At 41.5% G+C, this 20,394-nt stretch overlaps 2 protein-coding genes across 4 annotated transcripts in view; both read right to left on the reverse strand.

Moving 5' to 3' along the window:
- The window catches only part of LOC106086607 (DNA ligase 1), a 44,320-nt gene extending 27,207 nt beyond the window's left edge, over nucleotides 1-17,113 (reverse strand). The window contains exons 1-3 of the mRNA XM_059360466.1: nucleotides 16,779-17,113; nucleotides 14,277-16,706; nucleotides 14,016-14,208 (exon numbers count right to left, since the gene is read on the reverse strand). Coding sequence (XP_059216449.1) covers nucleotides 14,320-16,706; nucleotides 16,779-17,049 — 2,658 coding nt within the window. The 5' untranslated portion in view covers nucleotides 17,050-17,113 and the 3' untranslated portion in view covers nucleotides 14,016-14,208; nucleotides 14,277-14,319. The remainder of the gene's footprint in view (nucleotides 1-14,015; nucleotides 14,209-14,276; nucleotides 16,707-16,778) is intronic.
- LOC106086606 (uncharacterized) overlaps nucleotides 1-20,394 on the reverse strand; it is a 302,723-nt gene that overhangs the window by 58,021 nt on the left and 224,308 nt on the right. The window lies entirely within an intron of this gene.

Here is a 20,394-nt window from a genome sequence, read left to right on the forward strand (position 1 = left end):
TTCCTTGTCATCATTGGTGTTTTGTTTTTTGCCAAGCACTGGTGTGCCTAATGCGACATGACCGACCATTCATACCCCCATATAACAGCGAAAGAAAGTGTGAGTTTCACACAACATTGTGGCTGCTTTGCCAATAATAAAAACCACTTTTATTGTTTCGAAATTCTTAAAATATCCAAGTGAAAATAATGAGGCTTAAAACATAAATATCGAACAATAAAAATTTTAATTATCAATAGAAAATTTATTACTCTCAATGATTGGCAAAGTTAACACTAGACAGCAGACAACAAGAGCAGATGGTGGAAGGCCTACGTTTCGATACTTGGCCAATTATTGAATGCTGCCACGATCTTGATGCAATATGGCAATGGCGGCTGCCACAACTACCAAGCATACAACAAACAAAACAACATGATGTTGACATGGTTTTCCGTTTTTGGTCGGTAGGTAACCTGTAGAAGATGCATTGCTAACTGCTACTGATGTTGCCGTTGCCAGTCACCAATACCACTTTGGGAATTGCGCAAAGTCCTAGCTAGTCGGTCGTTAACTAACCAAGCACGCGACAATATGCACAGAAAAAAAATTGCAAAAAAATTTGCAATCACATTTGTTTGTTTGTTTGTTCCGTATAGACTCAAAAATGGTTAAACCTATTGCCTTGAGTGGTCTGGAAGGAACAAGGGGACCCTCCCCACCCCAAAAGTCCTACCCAAAAATAAGAGTGGACCGATCGGGACAATATGGGACTCAAATGAAAGGTATTCAGGAGTGGAGTACGTATTTCATATTAAAAATTGGGTCCAAATAACTGGGAGGCCGCCCCAACCCCAAAACACCCTAAAATAGGTTTATTGGAAGTACATGTTAGGCCATGGAGGCCACCGTAGCGCAGAGGTTACCATGTCCGCCTATTACGCTAAACGGCTGGGTTCGAGACCATCAGAAACAAGTAAGAGCGTGCTAAGTTCGGCTGGGCCGAATCTTATATATCCTCCACCTTGGATCGCTTTTTTCGAATCCTATGCGCGGTATCTCTTTTTAGGCAAACAAAGAATATTTAATAAGAACCGTTATGCCATTGGAGCTATATCAAGTTATAGTCCGATTCGGACCATAAATGAGTGCTGACCATTGTAGAAGTCATTGTGTAATCTTTCTGTAATTTCAGTTCATTCGGACAAGAGTTGCGCCTTGTAGGGGCTCAAGAAGCAAAATCGGGAGATAGGTTTATATGGGAGTTGTATCAAGCTATTGATCAATTAAGACCATGTAAGACACGTATGTTGAAGGTCATGAGAGAAGCCGTTGTACAAAATTTCTGCCAAATCGAATGAGAATTGCGCCCTCTAGAGGCTCAAGAAGTCAAGACCCCAGATCGATTTATATGGCAGCTATATCAGGTATATACCGATTTGCGCCATACCTAGCACAATTATTGGAAGTCATAACAAAACATCTCATGCAAAATTTGAGTCAAATCCGATGAGAACTGCACACTCTATTGGCTCAAGAAGTCAAGACCCAAGATCGGTTTATATGACGGCTATACCAGATTATGAACCAATTTGAATCATACTTAACACAGTTGTTGGAAGTGATACCAAAACACTACGTGCAAAACTTCAGTCAAATCGGACGAGAATTGCGCCCTCTAGAGGCTCAAAAAGTCAAGACCCCGGATCGGTTTATATGGCAGCTATATCAAAACATGGTCCGATTTGAACCATACTTAAGGCAGTTGTTGGAAGTGACACCAAAACACTGCGTGCAAAATTTCAGTCAAATCGGGAAAGTATTGCGCCTTCTAGAGGCTTAAGAAGTCAAGACCCAAGATCGTTTTATATGGCAGCTATATCAAAACATTGACCGATTTGGCCCATTTACAATCCCAACCGATCTACACTACAACAAAATTTCAAGCGGCTAGCTTTAGTCCTACGAAAGTTAGCGTGCTTTCGATAGACAGACGGACGGACGGACAGACGGACGGACATGGCTAGATCGACTTAAATGACGATCAAGAATATATATACTTTATGGGACTCAGACGCATATTTTGAGGTGTTACAAACATAATGACGAAATTAGTATACCCCCATTCTATGGTGGAGGGTATAAAAATAATTTGAAATTTTCAAAATTTTCAATCATTTTTTATACCCACTACCGTAGGAAAGGGGGTATACTAATTTAGTCATTCCGTTTGCAACACATCGAAATATCAATTGCCGACTCCACAAAATATTTATATTTCGGATCTTCGCAAAATTCTAAGACGATTTAACGGTGTCCGCGTGTCTGTCCGTCCGTCTGTTGTAATCTCTCTAAAGGCTTCAAAAATTGAGATATTGAGCTGAAATTTAGCGCATATACGGCTTTTTGCTACACGCACGTTAAGTTCTTGAATAAGTCAAATCGGAGCATATTTGGATATAGCTGCTATATAGACCGATCTGCCGATAAAGGGTCTTAAGTCCATAAAATCTTTATTATTACCCGATTTCTCTGAAATTTCCCACCTTAATATGGTTCAGATCGATCTGCCCGATTTCGTTGAAATTTCAAACAGTGAATTGTTTTAAGCCTCCCGATATCCGACCTAAATATGGCTCAGAACAGCCTATATTTGAATATTGCTGCCATATAGACCGATCTGCCGATAAAGGGTCTGAAGTCCATAAAATCTTTATTTATTACACAATTGAACGGTTTGGAGAGGTTCTTTCCTATTTTAACTGAGGAACGTGAGTCAGCAAGCGTCATCCTGCAAAGTCCTATCAGTTTTGCAGGAAAAACAAACTCATACATGGCTTGAAATACCCTTGAACTTAAAGGATGGCTTTGTAGTCAACGAAAAGATGTTAGGTGTTGATTTGTCCTTCTCGGATCTCTTCCAGGTGGTGCTATGTTGAATTCACCAGGTCTAAAGACGCACTGATAGGGCCCAATAATCGCATTGACTTTAGGTTTTAATCTTTTACACAGCACGCTCGATAGTATCTTGTATGTTATGGAGAGGAGACTTATTCCTATGTAGTTGATACATACCGTCTTGTCTCCTTTCTTGTGTACGGGCCATAGCATGCTGAGGTTCCAATCATCGGGTATACCTTCTTCTAGCCAGATAGCACACACGAGTTGATGCATAAGCCTTATAAGCGTGCCGACTCCGGTCTTAAACAGTTCAGCCGGCAACCCATCGGCTCCTGCTGCCTTATTGTTTTTCAGCCGGGTTACTGCAACTCGTGGACCTCGTTCTGACTATCATCAGGGATTGGTTCTGTTATATACTTATGGTCACCATTATCAGATACCAGCAGCTGGGAAGTGTTCTTTCCATATCGCCAGCACACCATCTGTATCAATTACCAGATTTCCTTCCTTGTTTCTGCAGGAGGATGTGCCTGTGCCAAAGCCATCAGTTTGATGTTAAAATCTTTGGTAGAATTTTCGGACTTCATTCTGGCTCCTGAACATCTCCGTTCGCTCACACTCATGTCTTTCCATTTCCTTCTTCTTCTACTTGCGGAAGAGACATTTTTCCTCACTCTTTTTCTCCCGTTACCTCTCCTTCATCTGGAGCGTTGCTACTGATTGTAAGGTTGCTCAGTGTGCTGCATTCTTGGCTTCAGCAGCTTTTTGGCACTCCTTGTCGTATCATAGGTTCCTTGGGGAGACTTTTGGTACTCAAGTACGGATGTTGCGGGTATTTCCATGGAGTTGGCAATAGTTTGCCATTGTAGTAGCGCAATGGGATAATTGGGACAGGGAGAGCTTCCATCAAACAGTTGGATCAGTCGAGTCGAGTATGCCGTTGCCACCTATTGTATTCGCAAATGCAAATTTGCCCATGAACATTCCATTAAGGAACTGAGGCAAACTTCTCACATATCAATGAATGCTGTTCGATTGAATTTTAAGCTCAATGATAAGGGACCTCCTTTTCGAGTCAGAACGGCGTGCCGCAGAGCGACATCTCTTTGGGGAGAAGTTTTTACATGGCAAAGTAGCTCACAAATGTCCCGCAAGGATTCGAACCCAGGCGTTCAGCGTCATAGGCGGACATGCTAACCTCTGCGCTACGGTGGCCTCACCTATTGTGTTCGCAGCTTTCCGATGTCCAGCTTCCGTGCAGTGTCAAATTGTAAGTTTCTAGACACACTAAGACGAGTGCGAACCTTTGCTGCAACAAGGTAATGATACGAATTAACGTTCTCCCCTAGGATCGATCGTACACCTAATACGCTGGATGAATGACTTCCATCTATCACAACACGATCTATTTATCTATTTGGTTTCTTGTGTTTTGATCGGGTGGCAATCATTTGGCCGTGTGAATCCTTCGATGTTGGAATCTGCTGTTGCAATCTACCATGTTCTTTATCGCGACAAAGTCTATCAGCCTCAATCTATTATCGGAAGTTTCTTAGTGTAGGCTAAATTTTCCAACTATTGGTCCAAGATATTTTCCTTCCCTATTTTCGCCCTAAAATATCCCACAACGATTTTAATATCATGGGCGGGATAGCGGTCATATTATCTTTCTAGGCGTTCGTAGAAAATATCCTTGGTCTGTTCGTCCGTCGGGGCATGGGCGCAAATACGGCTGATATTGAAGAATTTTGCTTTTATGCTGATTGTGGCTAGCCCTCATCCACCGTAGTAAACCTGGAGACAAGGTGTTTCATTCACCGACTAACCACAAAACCACAGCCAAACTCATACCTCGGCAGCTATAACATAGGGTGTCACCTCTCGGTGTTGTTGTGGAGCCCTTCCCGAGCAACCGCACTTTCTGTATAGCGGTTATGTCTGCCCAGTATTTCCCTAACACATCCCCCAGTGCATATACTGCACCCTCTCTATAAAGATTGCGGATATATCCAGCTCCAGATATGCAAATCATGGTCTTTAAAACGCTTTTGGGAGTCGTCAACATAGGGTAGGATCCCTTTTTAATCTTTTTCGTTTTTATACCCACCCCCATAGTCATCTATGGTCATTCAGTTGGTAACACCTCGAAATATTGATCTAGGACCCCAAGAAGTATTTATATTCTTGATCGTCTCGACATTCTGAATCGATCTAGCCATGCCCGTCCGTCTGTCGAAATCATGATAGCGGTCAAACGCGTAAAGCTAGCCGCTTGAAATTTTGTACAGATACTTAATATTGATGTAGGTCGTTGGGGATTGCAAATGGGCCATATCGGTTCAGATTTGGATATAAATCCCAAATAAACCGATCTCCCGATTTGACTTCTTAAGCCCCTGGAAGCCGCAATTTTTGTCCGATTTGGCTAAAATGTTGCACATGGTATTCTGTTATGGCTTCCAACAACTGTGTTAAGTACAATCCAAATCGGTCTATAACCTGATATAGCTCCCATATAAACCGATCTCCCGATTTGACTTCTTGAGACGCTGGAAGCCGCAATTTTCATCCAATTTGGCTGAAATTTTACACATGGCGTTCTTTTATGACTTCCAACAACTGTTTCAAGTACGGTCCGAAACGGTCTATAACCTGATATAGCTCCCATATAAACCGATCTTCCGATTTGACTGAAATTTTGCATGTGGTGTTCCGGTACGACTTCCAACAACTGTGCCTAGTACGTTTTAAATCGGTCTATAATCTGTTATAGCTCCCATATAAACCGATTTCCCGATTTGACTTCTTGAGTCTCTGAAAGCCGCAATTTCGACTAATTTGGCGACAATTTTCCACATAGTGTTCTGTTACGGCTTCAAACAAATGTGCCAAGTACGTTCCGAGTCGGTTCCAAATCGGTTTACAACCTGATGTAGCTCTTATATAAACCGATCTCCCGATTTGACTACTTGAGCTCCTGGAAGCCTCAATTTATCCGATTTGGCTAAAATTTTGCATGTGGTGTTCCGTTACGACTTCCAACAAATGTGCCTAGTAGGGTTTAAATAGGTCTATAGCCTGATTAACTCCCATATAAACCGATCTCCCGATTCGACTTCTTGAGTCCTTACAAGCCGCAATTTTTGTCTCATTTGGCTGGAATTTTGCATGCGGTGTTCTGTTACGACTTCCAACAATTGTGCCAAATACGGTCCGAATCAGTCTGTAAATCGGTCTCTCGATCATTGTTGTTCGGTTCCTAGAAGCTTTAATTTTTGCTGGTTTGACAGGAGTTTGGTATGTAGAATAAAATTATGCCCTTCAACAAAATTTATTTTGCATAAATTTTTAGCAGAATCCATGGTGGTGGGTTCCCAAGATGCGGCCCGGTCGAACTTAGCACACTTTTACTTGATTCAAGTTTTCCGGGTGATGGGGCATTAACCCGATGCCCCAACCCAACTCATGGCATATTTTAGGTGACACCGCGGGGAGGTGTGTGTCCACATTTGAGATAAAGGAAGGCCAAGATAAGCCTAGAATTTGCCAAGTTAAAAGTGTCAGAACCGTTGCACAGTGGGAGAAAATCGAAAAGAACTAGTAAAAAATATGTAATATGAGAACGTATAGAGATAAATCTTTGAAATTTGAAATGGTTAAAGCTGAGGTGCTATCGAGATGTGCAAAATTTCAAGGTTGTAGGTGTTCCGGGCGCCTCTTGGTAGGCCCCTAAAATTAGTCACTTTGGAATTTCGAAAAATTGTTCGGGCTGCCAAATTTTAATTTGTGGAACGATTTTCAAAATTCTTTTTTTGCTGGATAATGCTCAAAAATCCCTATTTTGCTTGAGATAAACAATATCTCCACTGGTTTCGGGAATATACTAATGGATTTTTGAGCACTTGAGCACAAAAAAAGAATTTTGAAAATCGGACCACAAATGAAGATTTGGTAGCCCGAAATGCGGGGGTGACCAACTTTAGGGTCTTCCAAGAGGCGCTCGGACTACAAATGAAGATTTGGTAGCCCGAAATGCGGAGGTGACCAACTTTAGGGCCTTCCAAGAGGCGCCCGGTTCACCTAGGGCTTTGAAATTTTGCACATGATCTCGATAACACCTCAGCTTTAACCAACGGTTAAATGGCATATTTTTTACTAGTTTTTCTCTCCGAGTTTCTCCCACTGTGCGTTGCTTGGTTTTCAACATCCCACTCGATTTGAGGTCTAAATCCCTTAAAAATCGAATTTGATTCCTCGGTTTCCTTGAAAATGGAAATTTTGGGTTGGAGTTGCGGGGTGGGGCGTTCCCCCTGAGTACTTTACCCGAAACTTAAATACTGATTTGAGCTTGTGGCTTACTATTAAGATTCGTCCACCCATCTCTGATATATTGCAAAATATGGGAACCCATCGTCTTGGGTTAAGTTTGCAAATGCAAATTGTGCCCATGAACATTTTACTAAGGAACAGGGGCAAACTTCTCACTTCTTTTGGCTTAAGGTTATATAAACGAAAAGTCTTGCTCTACTGACTTAATACCTACCTCATAATTTGAAATTTTCCACCCGCTGGCCAGTGGAAAATTTCAATACTGGTAAACTATGTGAGTGTTTTTTTTTTAGGGTGTACAGAGTCTTAGTCTGCTTCAAAATTCGATTAGAGTTTTAACACAATCTACTTCCATTGCAACCGAAGAAGTAAGAAGAAATTCGATAAAACAATTCATTCATAAAATTTCTAACCATCTAAAGGAGGCAGGGTTGTAAATTGTCAGCTTCCACCGACATATGTTGCTGGTTGGCATAAATGCTACATGAGAAAAGCATGTTGTGTGAAAATCAAAAATCCATTTCATGATTGGAAAGGTGCAACCTAATAATGGCTTTATCAAAATAAATGCATCTAATCATTATCACTGTCATCATTATCATGGTCTTTGATGTCATATAAACATCGCTATCAACAAAAACCAAACATTTTATAATCAAGTATAAATAGTTGAGAGTTTAGGCATTACTTTGCCAAGCAAGGTGAGTCAGAAAAAACAACAAAAAAAGGGAGACAATCGCAGCTTTCTGTTTTATATTTAATACAAACATATAATTAGTCTCTATTGCTGCCTTCTTGGCCTTCCGTTCTCAAAAAATCGGATTTTAGTTATATACTAGCTGAACCGGGCCCGCTCCGCTGCGCCTTCTTTTACTTTATATGGAACAAAATTTTCCTTTGAATATTTATTTTCGATAACTAAGGAGCTTGTAGTGAAACACTTACAGTATAACAATATCTGAATATCCTATATCTGAATCCCATATGATCTTTATTGGTCTATGAATTCAGGTCATTTAAGTCTGGATGTTAGATGTACTCCATTTTTAAAAGATTTTATTTCAGCCCGATATTCTCATGGGGTTTATGGGAGTGGGAAGACTCCTACGGTAGTGGTTGGAGGGTTATGGGGGTGAGTTTGACCCCCCAACCGTGGTCCCGAAAGTGGGTATGAATTTCGTGCTCTACTCCCAAATACCTTTCATTTGAACCCCATATTGCCATGACCGGCCAATATGTATGTCGAATTTAGGGGTGTTTTCGGGGGTGAGGTGGTCCCCTCACCCTCAGCATCGTGCTCTGCACCCAAATACCATTTATTTAAACCCCATATTGTCATTGGTTTAAGGGGAGTTCATGTAATGAGGCGTCTGGCCCCAAAATTGTTTATCAAATTCGTTTTCTAATCTCAAATACCTTTGAGCCACATATTGCCATGGTCCCACATTTGGGTTGTTTTGGAGAAGATCGGTGCCCCCAATACATGGTCCCACTTTGGGTATCAGTTTCGTATTCTACACTCAAATGGCTTTCATTTGAGTCCCATATTGCCATTGTCATTGAATAAGTCCTGTTTGTGGAGGTGGTTTGGGAAAGGGGTAGATCCCCAGAAACTTGGTCCCACAATTGGATATCAGATTCGTATTGTACTCGCAAATACCTTTCATTTGAGTCCCATATTGCCATGGTCGGTAAATATGACCGAATTAGGGATGTTTTGAGGGTTTGGGTGGTCCGCAAAACACTTCGCCCGACAATTGGATATCAGATACGTTTTATAATCTGAAATACCTTTCATTTATTGTTGTAGCAGTGTGTTGTACACTGAGGCAGCAGCCCTTGCCGATGAAGGACTTCATCGGGTCAAGCCGGAAATTTGGCACTGTGAGTTCTGGTAGACTGCTACCCATTCCTGTCAAATGTGGTCCAGATCAGACCATATTTGGATATAGCTGGCATATAGACCGATCCCCGATACAGTATAATGAACCTAAAAAAGAAGCATTTTCATCTAGCCAACTCTAGTCATGCTAACTAATGGGCCGCAGACCCATCTTTCAGTTTAAACGATTTCAGTTTGCAACGTTGTTGTTGTAGCATTGTGCTGTACACTGAGGTATCAGCCCTTGCCGATGAAGGAATCCATCCGGTCAATCTGGTGCGTACAACCGGCTGCCATGGGATTGACATAGGTTCACGAGGGAGCTATATTCAAATATAGACCCATTAGAAGTATTTGTGCAAAATGTTCATGTGACCCGCCTTATTTGTTCGAAAGTTAGCATGTTTTTGACAGACAAATGGACAGTTTAGGTATCAATGATGAAACCCGCTTATAATGTCACGGACATCAAGAATATTTGCATATAAACCGAATTGCGACCTTTCCTAGAGTGGCAGATATAATAATCTCAACTTCTAGCAGTCAGTAGATTTTGATATTTTGCCTTAAATGAAAGACGTTGTCGTTGTTCATTCATTAGTCGTTTTTCACAGGTTTTAGATACAACTAGGCAGGATGCCAGAGTACAGCGTGGTTGTAAGCTTAGTAGAATTAGCTAAACCGGACACGTTTCGTGACTTGGGGATGTTGGAAAACAAGCAACGGTTCTGATTGGTTTTGATTTAGCAAAATCCAGGCCTATCTCAGTCTTCCTTCATCTCAAATATGGATACAAACCTCCCCGCGGTGTCACCTGGGTAGGTAGCTACCTTTAACATCCGTTAAAGGTAGTGAGCTTAAATGTGACACGAGTTCACTCGCCTATAGAACGATAAAAAGATAGGTTGGGGCGTCGGGTGGGTGTCGCCCATCACCCTGAAAACTTGAAGAAATTACTTTGAAAAAAACGAGGAAGAATAAAAAAGGATCCCCCAATGTTGACGGCCCCCGCAAACGAAAAAAGGACATGATTTGTGTATCTGGACCTGGCATGTCCGCACTTTTTATAGAGAGGGTGCAGTGTACGCACTGGCGAATGTATTGGAGAAGTACAGGGCAGACATTACTGCTTTATACAGAAAGTGCGATGGCTCAGAAGGGGCTCTACAACAAGACCGAGAGGTGAAGCCCTATTTTATAGCTGCCATGAGACAAGGCATGAATTTGGCTGCGGATTTGTGGTTAGTCGAAGACTGAATCTCCTTGCCTCCAGGTTTACTTCGGTGAATGAGAGGCTAGCAACAATCCACATAAAGGCCAAGTTCTTTAGCCTTATTTGCCCCCATGCCCCGACGAAAAACAACGACAAACAGACCAAGAATATTTTATACGAGCATCTAGAAAGACAATATGTCATTGTCCCGCCCATGATATTAAAATTGTTTGGGAGATTTTAATGCAAACATAGGGAAGTAATATATCTTTGGCCCAACAGTCGGAAAATTTAGCCTTCACGAAGAAACTTCCGATATTGGATTGAGGCAAATAGACTTCGCCGCGGCAGAGAGTATGGTTGTTGTTGTAGCAGTGTGATGTACACTGAAGCGGCAGCCCTTGCCGATGAAGGACTCCATCGGGTCAATCCGGTACGTAGAACCGGATGTCATGGGATTGAAAGAAGATGATAAGTAGCAGCACCAGAATCCAACATCGAAGAATTCACAGCCCGGCTCGGGATAGCTGTGAGCACCACACAGGCTAGAACATTGAGGTCCGATCTGTGTGGTGTTCATTGCTGTTACGAGAAGCATAGCTGCGATCTACCGGGCGCGTCCACAGGTTGCGGATAGTGAAATGCTCCATAAGGAATAGCTGCAACGGCAGTAGCGGACAATCAGTGGTATCGAGCGGATAGTCTCAGTGAGAGGTTAAGCGGCACCAGCTCTTGCACAAAATTCAAGTATTTCGTCCTGGCAATGTTATAACGCAGTTTTTTTGTGCTTGGTATGACATCTTCTACACAACTTCCAATACCTTAGCATAGCCGTGCGAAAACGATAACACTTTCAGTCAAATTTGTTTGTATAGGAAAGGTGACAGTGAATACCACAAAACACATTAGACTGTTTATACCGTGCCCACTTGGCAGTTATCGCAGCAACGATCAAAGTCACCATCGTGTGAATGGGCAACTGCTGCCAAAAGGTGTCTCTAAATAAAGCAGCGTGTCAGGCGGGTTAAAATACTTTTCACGAGAACATGGTAGCGGACGCGTCGTACAGCTACCAAATAAGAGAGACCATCCGTCGGTCACAGCACCTTCAGAAGCTAACCCTGACAGATGCAGCCGCCTCAATTCTTGATGGACTAAGAATGATGCTAACGTGATGGATGCGAGTTCTATATGTGAACTGGGACCACATGTCACCTGTTCATATACGCTGTAAATTCTACTCGACTTACTACCAGATCCATTTGGAAGCACTCCACTTAATTCGCAGAGTTCCAGGGAAAAGTGAAACCCAGAACATCTTCTATTATACAAAAAAAAAAAACGGCTGAACCGATTTTCATGAAATTTTCACAGGTGGTCGAGTTTAGGCCTCTGGTGAAAATAGGGTACTAAATTTTTTGATATCCAAAGGGGGCGGACCCTCCCCTTACCCTAATTTTCAAAAACGTCTGATCTCGGAGATGCGTGCGGTCAATAGGACGTTTAGTTCGATCGGGATAATATGGGAATTTAACAAAAGGTCTATGACAGTAGAGTTCGAATCTAATGTTGATATAAGAATTTAAGAATTTGGGTCACGTCCTGCCGTTCAGCTGGACATGTAGATAGCCTTTTGGGTCTTAGCGTCGGGGGAGCGATCCTCTCCTACTTATAAAAACAACACCAAGCTGTCATGAAGGACGACCGAGAATTTATTGTTCACAAATAAAAGGACGTGTCAGAGGGCAGTCACCCTCCCATTCTACCCACAATAAAACGGAATTAAGTAAAGGGTGATTTTTTTGAGGTTAGGATTTTCATGCATTAGTATTTGACAGATCACGTGGGATTTCAGGCATGGTGTCAAAGAGAAAGATGCTCAGTATGCTTTGACATTTCATCATGAATAGACTTACTAACGAGCAACGCTTGCAAATCATTGAATTTTATTACCAAAATCAGTGTTCGGTTCGAAATGTGTTCAAATTTTGACAAATTTTGTTCAGCGATGAGGCTCATTTCTGGTTGAATGGCTACGTAAATAAGCAAAATTGCCGCATTTGGAGTGAAGAGCAACCAGAAGCCGTTCAAGAACTGCCCATGCATCCCGAAAAATGCACTGTTTGGTGTGGTTTGTACGCTGGTGGAATCATTGGACCGTATTTTTTCAAAGATGCTGTTGGACGCAACGTTACGGTGAATGAACACATTTCGAACCGAACACTGATTTTGGTAATAAAATTCAATGATTTGCAAGCGTTGCTCGTTAGTAAGTCTATTCATGATGAAATGTCAAAGTATACTGAGCATCTTTCTCTTTGACACCATGTCTGAAATCCCACGTGATCTGTCAAATACTAATGCATGAAAATCCTAACCTCAAAAAAATCACCCTTTATAATAAATGAAGACCGATCAGGATAGAATAGGACAGCAAAATAAGGTCTTTGGTAGGAAAGTACACTTTTTACCCTTAAATTGTGATAGAAATTTTTCCAGGCCTAAGTACGTGGGTGGCCGCCCCTTAAAACTGGCCAAATTTTTAGATTATGGCAAAAAGGGGCTCAAATCTGATATCTGTTTTATGGCCAAGTGTTTTAGGGATGACTCATCTCATAAACTCCCCCTGAACCACACATATATACCGACGATAGCACTATGTACCTCAAATGTGGTTTTTGGGAGTAGAGTATGAATCTGATATCAACTTTCCTGGCAAAGGGTTTGACTACTCCAATGCACCACCAAAACCAAGAGAATGAAGGAGTTCTAACATCCAAACTTTAATAGGTGGACCCTCTCTTTATCTTTTTTTTATTTTTTTTTATTTTATTTATTTCATTTAATGCAATTCGAAGCCATCAGGCCTATATTCCAAAACGCCAAATCTCGGAGATGGGTAGGGCGATTTACGCGAAATTTTGTGTGTTTATAATAACTCAAAAAAAGAAATTTGGTATACTTATTTAAGGTGGGATGTCTAGGGCGGACGCTCCAACTCCAAAGCCAGGCAAATGGAAATTTAAACAATATTAGGCTCAAATGAAAGGTACTTGAGACTAGGCGACGAATCTGATCCATGGGGATCCACCTCACTCCCAAAAACACCCCAATACCGGACATATTTACCGACCATAGCAATATAAGGCTCAAATGAAAGAAATTTTGGGAGTAGAGCATCAATGTTATATCCAAATTGTGGCGAAATAACTGAAAGGCCGTACCAGCACCTCCAGTCCTTTTTTTCCTGACCGTGCTAGTATGGGCTCAGATGAAATAAGAAAGTGAAAGAAGGCGCAGCGCACCGGGCTCAGCTAGTACCCTATATAATCTATTTCGTTTAAAGTTTAACTAGAAACATGTTTGTTTGTTCTGGGGTAACTGATAAAATTGTATTCTCCTTTTTTCTATTTATTTGTTTTCCAAGATACCGATGTTATTGTGCTGGCATATTCATTGGTGTATGCATTCTCATTTTTGATAATCTGGCGGCACAAGTGGAACAACAAATTCAATCATTTTCAATTTTCTTTTTTATCGTTTTTTGTTATGCTGCCGATTGCTAGAACTCGGAAGTTTTGGTATGCTTCCAATAACTACTTTCGAGTTTGTAATCTACATAAATTTGTTTGTACTGAGGGAACATGTAATGCAATTGATCTGACTTCGGATATCGCTAACCTATATAACAGAATAAAAACATGAACTTACCCAAATGTATTATTCTTGCACTGAAATGATGCACGTTTCTAATTTCTTGTTAACAGTCAATTATCTCTAAATTACATATCTGCCTCCTCACATTAGCTAAGTTCAGACTAATCTATGCTTTAATTGGCTAAAGGTGGCGTATTGTCATTTGCAAGCCCATCTCTAAGCCAAACAATGATTTTCTTGAATAATTCTAAAAAAAGGAAAAATATAAAATTTATTTACACTTGTAAAATTTATTTCTTATCTTACAACACCTACCATAATTAATGTATTAATGCATTTTAAAAATGTAAAATTAGAACTAATAGAAGTCATCATCCATGGCTGTTTGACGACTTTGCTGATTCTTAATTTGATCTTGCGAGTTGTACATGTAGGCCACCTCACGCCCTGTGGTGGCCATTTCAGCAGTCTTATCGTCTCGTATTCTTATGAAACGTGGAAACCGTAGCGATATGCCCTTCTCGGGATCCGCTATACCTATTGCAGCCTTATGTATGGGACTTATGGAGAGATCGGCACATTTTACTTCCCACACCTGGACGGGTTCGAACCAATCATCGGGTTCCAGTGAACTGTCGCAGGCAATATAGGACTTCTTGTTGGGCACCACATGATTCTTAAAGAACTCGGCATGGGTTTGTAGATCTTCATCGGAGAAGCCGGTACCGATTTTGCAAATGCTTTGATATTCTTCGTTTTCATCGTCGTAGCAGGCCAGCAGGAAACCACCATAACTACCGGTACGTTTGCCTTTGCCACGATAGCCGCCTATCACCACCAGATCCAGAGAGTCGCCACAACCAGCCAGATAATCCTTCTTCAGCTTTAGCCAATTTCTTGAACGTCTGGCTATCTCATAGGTGGCATCTTTCTGTAAGGTCTTCACCATAAGGCCTTCACAGTTACCCTTAATAGACTCCTCCAGAAATTGTTGCACCTCATCCACATCACTGGTATCCATGGCGTGAGCAAAATGCCACATGCCTTCAGTTTCATTGAAATTTTCCTTCATTAAGTTTCTGCGATCCGCAAAGGCTTTGGTCACTAAAGGCTCACCATTCAAGTATAGCAAATCAAAAGCATAGACACAGACCTGTACCTTGATTTCCTGAACATCGACATTTTTACGCTTGCGTGTAGTCAACACCTGGAAAGGCAGAATCATTTGCTGCTCCACATCCCAGGCAACAATTTCGCTGTCTATTATGTAGGACTTAACATTCGATTTGGCGAATTCTCCTATGCGGCAAATGATATCCGGATACTTGGTGGTGTTGTTTTCCTGATTACGCGAAAATATTGATATAACCCCATTCTCATCGCAATGTATTTGGGCACGCTCTCCATCGTACTTAAACTCACAGGTAATGGTTAGACCATCAAAGCGCTCCAGCACCTCGGAAACTCCCTTAGTAGGCTGGGCCAACATGGGCTTGATGGGTACACCCGGTAGCATGGGACAACGTTCCTCTATCTCATCTATGCCATGCTCCAACAAAGTGGGTATGATCTTGTCATAGTTGGGACACTGGCAATATGTTGTTTTCAATATCAAAGTCACTTCATCGATTTTGCTTTTGATCTTTTCATCGCTCATCTTTCGGAAGTTATCCAAATACTTGACTTTGACAAGAGACGTGGCCACCGCATTAATTAAACTTTGCTCAGCTATGCCTATGCGCAGTTTGCCAATGAGAGATCTAATGAAAAATCTGGCTTCGGATCCTCTGCAAGCTATGAATATGTCCTTAATGGGAGTTATTTTATTTTTGCCAGGGGCATTGGCAATATCCTTAAGTTTTTTGAAAACTCCTGCAATTGTTAGTGGAGCGGGCTTGAACATCATTCTCTGGGCCATTCGGGACTGCTCGGCCACAATGCCCAAGTCACCGGTTATGTGAGTTTGTGACTTGATGAAATCCATTTTACGTCCAGTGGTATCGCAAATAATTTTCATCAGTGTTGTTTCGGCCACACCAAGTTCCAAGCCCTCATAGGCGGGAGCCAATTGGTTAATGGAAAGATAAATGCTGGGCAATAAATCATCCGGGTTGGTGACCAGCACAGAACTAAAGAAATTGCCCAGAATCTCCACCATTTTCAAACGTCCACGGGTCTCCTCTATCAATTGGAAGGTGCGGGCTAAGGCCAAATAAGGTATCTTTTCTCCCTTTTTCCAGGCGGCATCTTTTAACGGATGATAGTTGTTCTTATCTGGATTGTAGTCGGTGATAATGGTGTCCACTTTGGTGTCATTTAATTGCAAGCACATTGTCCTTACTGGTTGCTTTGGACTACTGCCGCTGGTCTCTGGCTTAACAACCTCCTCCTTTTTGACTACCACCGTCTCTTCTTTGTCTTCGGTTTTAGGAATGGACTCTTCCTTTTTCTCCTTATTGCCAAGGGACTTTTCATTCTCCTCGTTATCTTTTGGCTTTTCAGTCTGCTGTTTCGATTTGGGACTTTTTTCCTTCTTCGGCTTTGTTTTAGGACTTTTCTCATCTTTCACTTCTTTTTTGGCCACCTTTGCCGCCTGACCAACAGGCGAATTAGAAGCATCTTCGGATTTTCGTTTTGTTGCTGACGACACACCGTCACTGGCCGGCGTTCCATTTTCCACAACAGCAGCGCCTTCTTTTTTGTTTGCTTCTTCTTTTTTCTTCACCTCATCGCTGGATGTTTGGGCTTTTGGTTTAAAAAACGATGTAATATTTCTTTGAGACATTTTTCTAATGATAAAATTGCTTATTTCTTTACTTTTGTTTTTATTTGCGTCAAGAAAAACCCGCGAACTTGCCGTCAACAATGACAGTTGGTGTTTGTTGGCGCTGTAACTGCGGACTGCTCTGCTCAACTGGCGCAATGCAAAATTCATTCGTGACACTGACAGAGGCAGCTGCAAAGTACACAAATGCCAATGGAATGGCGGAATGCGATAATTTGCAAAACGAAACAGTGTTGCCACTACGTTAGCGTTTACCATGGCCTGAGCAGTGTTTTGAAAATGTTGAAGCTGGCAATACCACATGTGTGACTTCGGTGTATACGCAACGAATAGGCAACCAAGAGACCGTATACATACAAATCATAAAATATTTGGCGGCAACATATTTCTTTTTTTTTTGTAAAAATTTAAGAAGCTGCTGTTTTTTAGCTTTGCTTTATGCGAACGTTCGCCTACAACAATTTTGGGCAGCATGGACTTCTTGACAAACATGTAGTGTTACCGGATCAGAGAATAAAATGTTTAAAGACCTACAGTGGCTCAAGAGGATTTTTTTGCAATTGACAAATTGAAGATTATAATATATTCTATTGCAGCCCTTTTACACTACTCTTTAAATCCGGATTTAAGGCTCTAGTGAGCAGATTTTATAAAGGGAAAATAGATGATCGAGCCATTAAATCCGGATTTAAAGAGCAGTGTATACGGTGTTTTATACATAATATAAAGCATCATTTATTTTCATGAAAAGTTATACTACAGCCCAAAAAAGATAAAAAAACACAAATAGGATGTGTGTTGCTATCTCTGGCTTTCCTTTTCCATTTTGCAAAGATAATTTCCGATCACTGAGCTCGTCTTGAAAGAGAAACAAACAGAAATTGTGAAATTTATTAATCTTCGCCCTAACAGGAAAAACAGGATATTAACCGTACTTCTCATAGCTGTTAGAAGTCATAAAAACAAACCACGTTCAAAATCGGCTAGTAATTTCGCCTTCTAGAGACTCAAGAAGTCAATTCAGGCGAGCGGTTTATATGGGAGCTGTATCAAGTTATAATCCGATTAAGGTCATACTTAATCGAAAGTCGAAACCAAACTTTAGCCACATTGTATAGTAATTGCGCCCTCTAGAGGCTCAAGAAGTCAAATCGAGAGAGGTTTATATTGGATCTATTTCAGGTTATGGACCGATTTGGACCACAAATGGCACAGATGTCGAAAGCCTTAATAAAAAAACACGTGCCAAATCGGATAAAAACTGCGCCCTCTATAGGCGCAAGAAATATAATCGGGAGATCGCTTTATATGGGAGCTCTATCAAAGCATGGACCGATTTGGCCCATTCACAATCCCAACCGATCTACTACAAACAAATTTGCGGAAAACTTCAAGTACCTAGTGTGCATAATATTCACAAGACCATTGGCTTATGTTCTTGCGCAAAATATTGCAAATTTGTCCATGAACTCTCCATTAAGTAACAGATGCAAACTTCTTACATACCCATGAGTGCTGTCCGATTCAAGTCTAAGTTAAATGATAAGTGGCCTCCTTTTATTAGCCGAGTCTAAAGGGCGTGTCGCCGTGCGACACCTCTTTGGGAAGAAGAACCTCACAAAGGTTGCCAGCATTAAGAGCGGATAACCATAGCAGCCAGTTGTACGTACCGGATTGGCGCGATGGAGTCTTTCATCGGCAACGGCTGCCGCCTCAGTGTACAACACAGTGCTACAACAACATAACCACAGCCGAAATTTCTTTTTCTGATGTTCTTGCCAGGATACGAATGTTCAGTGTCATAGGCGCACACCTCTTTGGGAAGAAGTTTTAACATGGCCAAGAACTTCACAAATGTCGCCAGCCTTAGGAGCGGATAGGTTAGGTTACGTTAGGTTGAACAGAGGTCGCAGATATGAATCCGCCCCATTCCTCTGTGGACATACACCTAAGCGAGTAATTGGTTTATTGTTCGCTTCAAAACCTCGAAGAAGAAAATCTAAGTTAGGAATTCCGTGCTACCTAAAAAATCCTTAATTGTTTTCCATGCCACTCCCTTAAGTTGGTTCATGTCTGGTATAGTGTCCCCGCATATGTGCCGGCATCTGTTTGACGCGAAAGCCGGGCAAGGACAAAGGAAATGTTCCAACGTCTCATCATCTTTCCCGCATGCCCTACACATGCAATCACTTGCCGCACCGTGTTTACATAAGTGAGCTCGTAGTCCTATGTGTCCCGTTATGATACCAATAGCTATACTGACCTCCTTCTTAATTCCTTTCAGTAACAGCCTCGTCTTCCCACGATCTGGATCCCCCATAGGATTTTCGCCGTCCTACCGACCGTTTCGTGTTCCACAATGCATGCGCATTCGTCGCTTACTCCCTGAACTCGGACTGCGTCGCCCGAAAGGGTTCGGATTAAACAAGTTTATTGACGGCAGTCCTCTGACCTTTCTTGGCAAATCATCTGTCCTTTTATTCTCCCTTATTCCGCTATGATCCGGCACCCAAACGATACGGATTTTCCCATATTCAGAGAAGGCGTTAATCTCCTTCTTACACTACAATACTGTTCGTGATCTTACCGTCCTGGTTGTTATTGCCCTTATGACAATTTTACTGTCGGTAAAGATGTTCACACTCGATGTCCTCGCGTTAGCACCACACCACTTCACACATTTCATTTCACATTTAATCTGTATGTCTATGCCTTATTGGGTATGGACCTTATCGATCGGCTATACCAAGACATGTTCTTTGAACCGGTAGCGCAGAGATTATCGTGTCCGCCTATGTCGCTGAACGCCTGGGTTCGAATCCTGGCGAGCCCATGTGATTTTTGAGCTTTTATCTTTTTGGCAACTCTAGTTTAAACAGCAAACATCTTCAGTTTGGTCTATAATTTAGCCATTAATCGTCTTACAAACGAACAACGCTTGCAAATTATCGAATTTTATTATCAAAATGCGTGCTCTGTTAAGAAAGTCCATCGCGCGCTTCTTCCATTCCATCGACGAAGCTCATTTTTGACTAAATGGGTACGTAAATAAGCAGAATCGTCAATTTTTGAGTGAAGATCAGCCAAAAGCATTGCAAGAGCTTCCAATGCATCCAGAAACAGTCACAGTTTGGTGCGGTTTATGGGCTGGTGGCATCATTGGACCGTACTTCTTCAACGATAATGAGAATCGTAAATAAACTGATATCCAACTTTTTTTGTGCAAAATGTAAGAGCTTGAATTGCAATGACATGTGGTTTCAAAAAGACGGTACCACATGCGTAACAATGGACTTTGTTCGGTGAACATTTTATTTCACGTTCGGGACTGGTCAATTGGCCGTCTAGATGGCGCTATTTAGCGCCTTTAGACTATTATTTGTGCCGCTATGTTAAAGCTCATGTCTATACAGACAAGCCCACTTCAATTGACGCATTGGAAGACAACATTGAAGCATGTATTATTGAGATACCGGCCGAAATGTTGGAAAGAATATGCCACAATTGGACTAAGCGGATGGACCCTTTAAGGCGCAGTCACGGTCAACATTTACATGAAATAATATTCAAACATTAAATTATATGGACTCTCGATTCTAATAGATTTAATAAATTTTTCTGAATTTTATGTGTTTTTTTTTTTTGGAA

Source organism: Stomoxys calcitrans, chromosome 1, assembly GCF_963082655.1.
Source record: "Stomoxys calcitrans chromosome 1, idStoCalc2.1, whole genome shotgun sequence".
In the NCBI taxonomy this organism is placed as follows: Eukaryota; Metazoa; Arthropoda; class Insecta; order Diptera; family Muscidae; genus Stomoxys; species Stomoxys calcitrans.